Raw genomic sequence first — 12,310 nt, 5'->3', positions numbered from 1 at the left:
CGAACCGCGTTGCAAACGGCTTGACAACCGGGTCGTTAACGCAGAGATGAAACGACGTCGTGTACCCGTTCTTCTCCGCGTTCACGCACTCCTCGCAATGAGCCATTTTTATTTCCTCCTCGCAATGAGCCATTTTTATTTCCTTGTTCGTCGCCGTTGACGGAACGTTAACGTCGTACCAACCAACGACCATCGGAATTGAATCCACACCCATACCCGTACCCAGTTTCGGATTCGGATCCGAATAGAAATTTACCCTCGCCATAGCCATCTAATAATTCTCTCTCTGAATCCTCAGGATTTCACGAGAAAAAGTTTGGATTGATAAGCAGAAATTGTGATGTATGGGTTATGTTATGTGGTGTATATATAGAGTTTAATAATGTCATAAGCAGACTATCTCTCTAATCCATGTAGACTTGGAACATCTAATCCTATTCGGACTTCAATCCTCATTTTTTAGAATAATAATAATAATAATAATAATAATAATAATAATAATAATAATAATAATAATAAAGTAGAGGCCAAATTGTTAATCCAAAAATTAGAAGATTTTACGCGAGTCTATATCATATACTCTACAAATTACTATCAAACAAATTATTATCTTCAAGGAATAAAATTATTATCACAACAAATTACTATATATATATATTATATATGGTGCGGTCGTGCGGAAAAAAACAGTACGAAACAATTGAATAAATACTTTAATATATATTACTTGTTGATCAATCAAATTACATAAACTCATGGGATGGTAAATACTAATCAAATTACGAAACTAGCAGGATACAACTCACTGGCAATTAACAAATCTGAATTTCTCTTCCCCTATCAAATAAATTGTTTCTCGGTTTTTCAATTACAGGCTGAGGTTCGCATCGCGACGGCTTTACATGGTCGACAAAAATTCTTCACGCGCAACCATAATAATAATAATAATAATAATAATAATAATAATAATAATAATAATAATAATAATAATAATAATAATTATTATTATTATTATTATTATTATTATTTATTTATGGAAAAAAACGAGCAAAGCATCTAACAAATTGACGTTAATCAACTCCAAGAATTGAAGTCCAAATAGGATTAGATGTTCCAAATCTACATGGTAACATTATATGGTAAGTATTACAAAAAAATAAGGGAATTAGAGAGATACTCTGCTTATCACATTATTATTAGACTCTATATATACACCACATTATTATCACAATCTCTGTTTATAAATTCCAATATTTTTCTCTCTCGCCCATCTCTGATTAAAGATCGATCGAAGAAGTCATGTCTGCCCGCATAATTTTGCTAATGCTCGATCTGAGAACTGGCCAGGTTATGTCTTTTACCCCGGCGTATGGGGAAACTCACCTAGGAGAAGATCGTACTAACAATAATGGCAGTGGTTTGTCCGAGGAAGATATTGATAGGTGTCTGAAGAAAAAGATTTCATGTCCTGATATTCTCGATAATAAAGGAGACGAGGAGGAAGAAACGGAAGTTTGCGCGATTTGCTTGGATGGTATGTGTCACGAGAAAGACGAGACAGGTGTTGGAGTCCTCGGATGCGGACACGAGTATCATGTATGCTGCATCAAACGATGGTTGCGTGTGAAGAATTTTTGTCCACTATGTAAAGCTGTTGCGATGCGCACGTCAGCCTGTAATTGATGAACGTAGAAACAATTTATTTGGCAGGGTTTGATTAGGATACCGGTGAAGACAAATTCAGATTTATTAATAGTTGTCTGCTAGTTTCGTACTCATGTTTTAAATTCTGTTTTTTTTTTTTCGTGGGTGTATGTATTATTAGCATCCATGTGTTTATGTAATTTGATGGTGATCAACAAGTAATAATATTAAATTATTTTTTTTTTAAATTGTTTCGTACTGTTTTCCACACCATATATAGTTTAATTTGGGGATTTTTGCAAAAACCATCTTTGTGTAATCTCGGATAGCCGAAAAAAATCCTTGTGTTAAAAAATTTAGCAAAAACTACCCTATAAAAATTAGTCAAAGGCAATAATTAAAATTAGTCAAAGGCAATAAGGACAGCTTATCATGTGTTACACGTGCGGATTTTGCGCGTGTGTATTTTTTTTGCCCTGGAAAGACCAAAATATTATTTCAATTATAAATTTCTGAAATTACAGATTCATCCCAGAAAAATTAAGCCCCAAAATGAAGTTTTTCAAAATTTTCAATTCAGTCCTTAGCACATCTAGAAAAAGCATCTTTCTCCAAATTAACCCAATTTTTTTTCTTCGGGAGATGTAATTACCACAAGTCACTTCTTTCATTGATCTTGAACTCTGTAAACACTATTTGTAGATTGACAACTTCAAAACAAACAATAGAAAATTAGAGTAGCCATAAAAACCAAACCAAAAACGGAATGTGAAAACTTGATCACGAAATTACTAAAAAAATGCAACTAAATTTGAAGTTTCTTTGACCACGGCCGCGGGAAGAGTAGCCACGGTCGCCATCGTAACCGCCTCCACCACGGCCGCCGCCATAACAACCTCCCTCACGACGCCCATATCCACGGCCATCGTCGGAGACGATTTCGGTTACTCGTAAACGGTGGCTCTCCCATGTGTTCGGCGGTGGATGGTGTGGGGAAGATGAAGCGCTCTCTCTCTCGCTCTCCCTCCTATTTCTTTTCTTATTTATTTTCTTTTTTGGGATTTTGTTTTTAATTTTTTTTATTTTGGTTAAGTATTTTGTTTTATTTAAGTAAGGGTAATTTTGTCATTTCATTTAAATCAACCGCTAAAAAACAAAATAAGGGACTATGTGCTTCGTAAAAAATAATATAGGGGAATTTTTGCTATTTTTTTTTAATACAATTGGCTATTCGAAATTACACAGGGGATTATGTGCAATTAGTTCATTTTTTTTGATAAATTTTGTCTAAAAGAAAAAAGAAACTATTCCAGCAATGTACGTACAGCACTGTTTGAAGTAGGATGTAGAGTAGATGATATTGGACTTCGAAAATTCTTCTACTTTTTGGACTTTACAAATTCTGAAGTCCATATTCATGTTGGATTAACTTGGATTTAATCAAATTAAATCAAGGTTGTAAAAATCGGTAATCGGGTCCGAGTCGGTCAGGCACCGACTCACGATTAATCAGTGATAAATCGGAAATAAATCGATTTTTAAAATTTAATATAATATATTTCTAAATATTATTTATAAATACTCCAAACATATAAAAAGATATTTAAACATAGTTATATCTCCATCATGTATATAACCTAATAACATAATAAAAGTTTAATAATCATAAGATCATAATACATAAATATCCTTATAAAATATAAATAAAAAAATATTTTTTTTTAATTTACATTTATTCTTGAACATTCGTGGCATACATCATTAGTCTTTAACAATAACAATTAACATAAACAAAATAAGGCATAAACTCATATTTTCTTTTATTAAAATCCAACTTTTATTTTGAATTATATATATATATATATATATATAAAAAAAAAAAAAAAAAAAAAAACGATTTTTGCCACCGAGTTTGACCCGCCTTAAAGGTTTGACCGGCTCAGACCGCCTTAGACCGCCTAAAACCGTCTCACAGGCAAAAAACCAATTTTTCAATCCTTTACACTAAAATTGTAAAGGTTTTGGACCGCCTCCGCCTCGGAGACCGATTAATCGACCGCCTCGGCCGATTTTTAGAACACTGAATTAAATATATTTTAACTTTCATGTATGATGTTCAATTTTTCATATTAGACTTTCAATATTATTTGAAAAAAAAATTAAAAAAAATCGGTACTAAACGTGATTTCTCCATAATATATGATTAGTTAACAATCCTAATCTTTTGTTTTTAAGGATTAAATAATCTTATTTTTTAGGGTAAATTACAACCACCCCTGAAGTATGGTCAAATTACGAAAACCCCCCTTCTGTTTGGGTAATTACAACCACTCATCAACTATAAATCTTTTTACACGTCCACCCTTGCGGTTTAAAATTTACTAGAATCTTCAAGATTCTATGGAATATTATCAATTTTGACCCGTTTTATCCTCTTCGAACTCTACATTTTGAAGCAAGATGATCATAATATGTGTTTTTTGGCTTGTATATATCAGATTGTGGTGCATCAGAAATTATATTTTAACATAAAACGAATACAAACTAGAGCACACATTCCACGAAATCTATATGATTATGTTGAATTTGACACCATAAGGGTGGAGGTGTAAGAAAAAATCATAGTTTAGGGGTTAGATGTAATTATCCAAACAAGAGGGTTTTTTTTTTTTTACATCTGGTTAATGACTAAAGGACAAATGGCAAAAATAGACATGACAATCGACTTAAATGCACATTGATCCACAAAAAAAAAAAAAAAAAAAAAGTTTTTCAAATAAACACATTCTCATGTCTTTAGTCTAAAATACCCCCCATAATATAATTCTTCTCAATTCCATCCATTATGCTCTAACTTCCTTAATATTACACATTCACTCTGGATTTAAACAAATATATCACATTAACCCCCAAAATAATAATTTTTTGAAAAAATATTTTTTTTTACAGAAAATAATTTTTTTTCTGATTTTTTTTTTCCGGCCAGATTCCGGCGTTGACAGCAGGAGAACGTCGGTCTCCGGCGTGGAGTTTTTTTTTTAACTTTTTTTTCTGAAATTTTTTTCCGGCCGGTCAACCTTCGGTCTCCGGCGTTGACTTCTTTTTTTGATTTTTTTGGAAATTTTGTTTTTTCTTAGAAAAAAAATATTTTAGTTAATATTACTGTATTGGCAGCTAAATTATTGTCTCAGTCAGTAATATTACTGTTTGGGATAGTAATATTATGAATATTATATTTCCGAACAGTAATATTACTAATATTACTGTCCCAAACAGTAATATTACTGTTCATACAATAATTTAGCAGCCAAGATAGTAATATTAATTAAAATATTTTTTTTAAGAAAAAACAAAATTTCGAAAAAACAAAGTCAATTAACAGTTAAATTACTGTCTCCGGTAGTTAAATAACTGCTGGAGACAGTAATGTTAATTAAAATATTTTTTTTAAGAAAAAAAAGGTCAATGAACAGTAAAATTATTATTTCCGACAGTTAAATAACTGCTTGAGACAGTAATTTAGCAGCCAAGATGGTAATAATAATTAAAATATTTTTTTATTTTAAAAAAAATAAGTCAATTAACAGTTAAATTACTGTCTCCAACAGTTAAATAACTGCTGGAGACAGTAATTTAGCAGCCAATACAGTAATATTGATTAAAAAAAATTAACATCGGAGACTCGGCGGTCAATGGCGGTTGACCTACCGAAAAAAAAAAAAAAAAGTCGACCCCGTAGACCGGCGGTGCGGTCAACGGCGGCTGACCGGCGTTCTTCGGTGGTGGCGGGTCAAATTTGAAATTAGGGTCAAAATTGGTTAATTGGTGAAATTTGACTCAATTATGGTGTAAATCATGAAATTGAAGTTGAATTGAGTTTCAATGAATTGGGGATAATTTTAGTATATGTAAATGGGTTTTCCTTATTTGCAAATAAGTTTGAATGAGTTGGAAATAATTGAAAGACAAAAAAGTTGAATGTCTCCTTTTAAATTAAATGTCCTTATCAATGGGCCTAATTGCCATTTACCCATGACTAAAATCACAATGGGTCCTATGTGCTATTTAAAAAATTCACAAGGGGTTTTCGCTATTTTTATATTACACCGGGGTACTTTTTACAATTTACTCCCATAATATGGCAAGTATTACGAAAAATAAGGAATTAGAGCGATACTCAAACTCTTATTACACAATAATTACTTAAACTATTTATATATACAAGGTATAATATAGATACCAATATATATATATATATATATATATATATATATATATATGCTTAATTCCATCTCTTCTCTCTCTCACCCTAGTGAAAGATCGATGGAAGAATTAATGTATGATCAGCCTCCTCGTTTCAGGCAAATTAACAACGGCACTGTATATTATCATGTCCTAGATCATAGGATGATATATGATAATGCAATAGATGACTCCGTAATTTGGGTTATTGGGGCTGGTGATACCGAACAAGCTGTAATAGAAGATCATACGATGAGTCCGAGTCAAAACGTTAACGGCAGTGGTTTGTCCGAAGAAGATATCGAGAACTGTCTGAAAACAAGGGATTCTTGTCGTAAAGTAGAGGATGAAGATAGTGATGAAATTTGTGCGATTTGCTTGGATGATATGATCACGTCGTGTGAAGAAGAAAACGAGGAGACGACGACAACGATGGTGATTGGGATTCTTGGCTGCGGACATGAATATCATGTGTGTTGCATCAAACGATGGTTGCGTACCAAGAATTCTTGTCCGCTCTGTAAAGCCGTCGCATCACGTCGGATCGAAAATATAGATTAATGTGGAAAAACAATTAATTGGTATTAGGTAATTTCAGATTTATGTTGCCTGCTAATTTATAGTCGTGGTTTTTTATGTATTATTTACATAATTTTCAATTAATTTGCTGTTTTTGGCACCATATTTTCATTACTTTGATAATATATAGTTACAATCATCTGAATATTATTTCTACTATTAGCTTGAATTTGAGCTCTATTCCCGGCAGCCTTATCGTGTGTGTAAAAAGCGCAGATTTTGCGCCTGCGTGTGTATTTTTTACCCTGGATTTGAAGGTGGAGAAAATCGAAACAAATGATTTGTTTATGATGTTAAGCTTTACCCATTTGTTTTTTGAAATCTCCATTGAACATGGTGAGAAGATGTGTTGAAAGAAAAAAAAAAAAAAAAAACAGCAAGCAGTGGAACAAGATGAAGAAGAGAGGAGAGAGAAAGAGAAGAGATGAGGCCTTTGGGCACAATTATGTCATTTCACAGACAACTTACGAGTGAGGTGCACGATCTGCTCTGAAGGGATTTTTGCCTTTGACTAATAAGCACGTGGGATATTTGCTAATTTTTTTATTTTCACAGTAATAGTAAATGCAATAAGCTCCACTTGTATTATGTGTGAGAAATGGTTTGAATACTCAATTCATTATAATCAATGGATCGGAATCTTTACACAACTCAAGCTTTGTCTAATATCAGTCCCTTTGGATGAAATTTTGTTGAGATATCAGTTTATATATCATGCCAAAAAACATATATCACTATGTTGTATATAGTTTCCACAATTTGGAGGTGTGTTCAGTGTCGACTGATAAGGACTTTTAAAGTCAAGTCTATGGAAATTGTTCGTATATAAATTTCAAAGGACATATAAACCACAAATTTGTAGCAATTTTCCAACTCTTGTCTGCATTCAGGTCTCCGTTAACTCGTAGGAGACTCATCGATCGAGCTAATGAATTTCAGTATTTCACTATATAAATAAATGCCACCCATAGTTGTGTGGAGTTCACCAAAATAATTTTACAGCGAGTTATATAATGATGGGGAAAACTTGTTGTATTCTTGCATGTATAGTCCTCCTACTCCAAATGTCTTATTATTGCCTAGCCATAAAATATTCAACCACCCTCGAAACCGATCAATCTGCTCCTCTTGCCCTGAAATCTCATATCACTTTGGATCCTGTTAACATACTTACCGAAAATTGGACGAATTCGAGCTCTGTATGTAGATGGATTGGAGTCACTTGCGGTGTGCGACATAATCGAGTAATTGCACTCGATATTTCCAACATGAATCTCTCGGGCGCAATTCCACCACAACTAGGAAACCTCTCCTTCCTTGTTTCACTCGATTTTAGTTTCAACCTTTTCAGTGGTGTTCTTCCTCAACAATTGTCCTTTCTACACAGATTGAAGTATATTTCTTTCAGAGTAAACAAATTCCACCGTGGTTGGGTCTTTTAACTAAACTCGAGTATTTTTCTCTACGAAATAACAGCTTTACCGGTTCCATTCCAACTTCCGTCTCTAATCTGACTAAATCTACGAGATCTTGATTTTTCTTTCAATTCTCTTCAAGGAAATATTCCAGAAGATATGGGGAGGCTTCACAATCTGCAGGTTTTGGTCGTTCAAGAGAATCGTCTCTCCGGTCATATACCATCATCCATATTTAACATGTCGACCCTGGAAGTTATAGCTTTCACAGGAAATGAATTGAGTGGTAGCCTTCCAAGGAATTTACCTAGCTAAAAACCAGCTAAGTGGCGAAATTCCATCAAGTCTATCGCAATGTTCACAACTTCAAACTGTCTCGCTGACGACCAACTCCTTTAGTTTTTTCAACATTTCCGGTATTTACCTTTTATTAATCTTGGCAGGTGATTTACAACAAGTAATTGACAAACTTTATCAGCTGGAAGAATTAGGATTGGAATTTAAGCACTTGAGTGGTTTAATTCCACTAGAGTTCTTTAACATGTCAAATCTTCAAATCCTTGCACTCACAGAGAATGGCCTAACAGGGGGTTTTCCAAGAATTTGGATTACGGGTTACCCGCTCTTGAACACCTTGGCCTTGGTTCAAATTACTTCAATGAAGCTATACCCGGCTTCATTGCTAATTGTTCTAAACTCTTAACAAATTCACCGGTTCCGTACCTTTAGATGGAACCATTCGAACTTCCATTGGGAACTTTTCTACCTCCCTCCAAATATTATCTGCCGACAATTGTAAAATTAAGGGTATCATCCCGGCAGAAATCGGTAATTTAAGCAACCTCGTGGTACTTTCTTTAGGCGGGAATGAGTTGTTTGGTACTGTAAAAAATTTGCATACGCTTCAAGGGTTATATCTAGAAAAACATAATATGCGTGGTTCCATTCCAAAGGATCTTTGTGATTTACAAAGCTTATTAACTTTATCTTTGAGCCAAAATAAATTTTCTGGTTCGATTCTAAAATGTTTAGGAAATATTACATCTATAAGAAATCTCTTTCTAGATTCCAACATGCTATCTTCAAGCATACCATCAAACGTGTGGCGCCTCATAGATTTGCTGAATTTAGACTTGTCGTCAAATTCTTTGAGTGGATTTCTATCTCCCGAAATAGGTAATTTAGTGAAAGCAACTCACATCGATCTATCAATGAACCAGTTGTTAGAGTCTATTCCAAGCACAATCGGAAATTTAATATCATTGACTAATTTGTCTTTGGCATATAATCAACTCGAAGGTTCTATTCCTGAGCCAATGGGAAGCATGATAAGTTTAGAAGCTCTAGACTTGTCTTGCAATAACCTCTCTGGTTCAATCCCAAAGTCTTTAGAAAAACTTCAATACCTCGACTACTTTAATGTCTCTTTCAATGCTCTGAAAGGAGAAATTCCAACCGGTGGTCATTTTGAAAACTTCACTATCGAGTCATTTAAGGGAAATGATGCATTGTGTGGAATTCCAAGGTTACATGTACCACTTTGCAACCATAATGTTTCCGAACACAAGTCAAGCATGAAAAGAGCACACTTAGCTTTATTTGTTATTATCGGGGTTGTTGCATTCATCTCGCTTCTCTCTCTCGCCTTCATTTTTATGAGATACAAAAGAAAAAATAAGGCAACCAATGGAATTAACGGGTTGGTTCCCACTATACCTTCAGTACCTCCAGAAAGAATTTCGTATTACGAACTCCAACAAGCAACTGAACAATTCAGTGAGACGAATTTACTCGGCGTGGGGAGTTTTGGTTCTGTGTACAAAGCTGTTCTAAGAGATGGGAAGATTTTCGCTGGCAAGGTCTTCAATTCACTATCAGAAGTTGCTTCTAAGAGCATTGAAGTCGAATGTGAGGTATTACAAAACATCCGCCACAGAAATCTCACCAAAGTCATTAGTAGTTGCTCTAATGAGGATTTCAAGGCACTGGTACTTGAATACATGCCGAATGGAAACCTCGACCAATGGCTATATTCACACAACTATTGCTTGGATCTAATGCAAAGATTGAACATAATGATTGATGTTGCATGTGCGTTGGAATATCTTCACCATGGCTATTGGACTCTCATTGTTCATTGCAATTTGAAGCCAAGTAATGTGTTGTTGGATGAAGAAATGGTTGCTCATGTGAGTGATTTCGCGATAGCAAAATGGATGGGCGAAGGTGAGAGCACTGTGCACACCAACACCCTAGCAACAATGGGTTACATTGCACCTGGTTAGTTAATATTCTCACTTTCACTCATACTATATGTTAGATATTTTCGATTGGATTTCACTTTCTATTTACTGCATTATATGATTGGTGTTTTACAGAGTATGGTATGGAAGGATTAGTTTCGACAAGGTGTGACGTTTATAGCTATGGAGTGATGGTGCTGGAAACCTTTACGAGAAAATGGCAAAGTGATGATATGTTTGGTGGAGATTTAACCTTAAAGAGTTGGGTTCAAAGCTCACTTCATAACGAGTCATTAACTGAGTTGGTAGATGCCAATTTATTGAATACGGAAAACGAACAGAGCTTTGAGAAAAAGGTGAAATGTGTGTCATCAATATTGGAGTTGGCTTTGAAGTGTTGTGCGGAATCTTCTGGTGATAGAATAAACATGAAAGAAGCTTTTACAGAGATGCAGAAAATCAAAGGTCGGTGTACGTATTCCCACAGGGATTAAACCTGAAACCGAAGATTATCCACTACTGTCCTAATGCAGCTTCAACGATGTTAAGTAAGGATTTTATCTACAATAAACTGTGTAATAATGCACGGAAGGTAGAATATTATGTATGTTAAGCACTTGATGCTTTGTTTGTTTGGTATTATATTTTTTAATTTGAATAAGTTTTTGCAATACGTGTCAGTTATAATATGATAGGAAACTCTTCTAGTTTCTAGTTCTGTACTTAGGTCTTGAAAATTTACTTTCGCCTGGTTGAATTGAGGTCCGTGTTCTCTAATAAAAACGAGTCTAGTCCTTCAGCCAAATCAGACAAAAACTAAGTCAAGTTTCTCAAACTTTAGGCAAATTCAGACAAGTTTCTTCATTACCTAGGATTCGAGCTAGGTTCCAACAAAATACAGGGGGATTAACAAGATACTATAATTATTGGCGCCAGATTTCTGTTAGTGAACATTGAAGAAATCCGCCATATGTGGTAATTAAAAATTGACAAAGATTTGTTTTCCATGTTTATTTTGGAATTAATTAGAGTCATATTCTTGTACTATTGTTATTAGGACTTAGATTTATTTCCATGTATTATATTCTAATTAGGTATCTTTTGTACTTATCTAGAATAGAAGTAGAAATCGACTAGAATTCTATTACCTAGTTAAATCGATTTCTTTGGGCTCAAGTTATGTTTAGGGTCGTAAATCCGTGCATATATAAGGCCCTCAACCTCATATGAGTCCTCATATGAGTCCTATGGAGCTTTAATAAGAAAAATCCCAGCATAAAGGCTTTGAAGGGTGCAGCCCATGCTGCAGCCCCGTCGGCACATCAGGTGTGGTAACAGGACGGGTTTCTTCTAACAGGCCATAAAGAAGATCGGCGTTTCGGGAGAAGTGCTTAAAAGATCTCGGGGTCGGAGAGGTCGATCCGCCGTTTGAAGAGAGTTCAACATTGGAAGGAGTCCAAGAGTGCGGATGGAGGAATTGCTTTGATTATCAACAAGTTCGAGTCGTGTGCAAGAACGGCGTATAACATAAAGAGGGAGTTTTTAGTGTTTTATTAAGTCCTATTAATGTACACTGTAAATCTGAACTAGTTTGCAAGTCCTCGTGAATGTAAGGTACGTTTGTATCCGAACGACATTAAATTCTTGTATTCTTTATTCTGCTTTTAGTAGGTTAATTACTGTGACAACACAAGAATTCTGTTACCACACCTAATGTCGTAACACGTAATCTGTCTCAACAGATAAGTAAATTTTCATAGGCATTTAAAATTCCTATAAGAGCACTACTTCTATATTTTCATCCCACATTAATTTTCTACAAGAAATGAGCAACCAAATTTATCTATAAATATGAGGTATGAATCATTTCGTAAGTTATTCTCTCTTGAGTGATATTTAAGCATTTGCAAAATATCATTCATGATCTCTAACTTGAGCATCGGGGTGTAACCGTCGGGCTCCACCCGACACACCCTTGATCCCTTTGCACACGTGGCAAGGACCCTCGGCATTCCCGTTATTGGGCTGATCCACCATTTTCGGAGCATCATCACATTATATTTTGTATTACTTCTCTTTTATGTCTATGAACTTAGACAAATTTATGATATGAACTTAGACAAAATTATGATATGAAGCCTAATGCAAATATATTTTTTTTGATTTGTCAACTCATGGAATATTCCA

The 12,310-nt window shown here is 34.5% G+C and overlaps 1 protein-coding gene across 1 annotated transcript; it reads left to right on the top strand.

Annotated features, from left to right (window-relative positions):
- Nucleotides 1-7,348: 7,348 nt before the first annotated feature.
- On the top strand, nt 7,349-10,632 carry LOC105970677 (uncharacterized). Its single transcript, XM_088820940.1, is given in 7 exon segments — nt 7,349-7,878; nt 7,881-7,981; nt 7,983-8,173; nt 8,175-8,476; nt 8,479-8,577; nt 8,580-10,253; nt 10,256-10,632. Coding segments are annotated over 7 exon segments (3,129 nt in total). The 5' UTR covers nt 7,349-7,478; the 3' UTR covers nt 10,618-10,632.
- Nucleotides 10,633-12,310: the final 1,678 nt, after the last annotated feature.

The sequence above is a fragment of the Erythranthe guttata genome, chromosome 7 (genome assembly GCF_056151865.1).
Source record: "Erythranthe guttata isolate IM_541 chromosome 7, IM_541, whole genome shotgun sequence".
Taxonomy (NCBI): domain Eukaryota; kingdom Viridiplantae; phylum Streptophyta; class Magnoliopsida; order Lamiales; family Phrymaceae; genus Erythranthe; species Erythranthe guttata.
The sequence above is the reverse complement of the archived record's forward strand: the minus strand, read 5'-3'. Positions and strand labels throughout refer to the sequence as shown.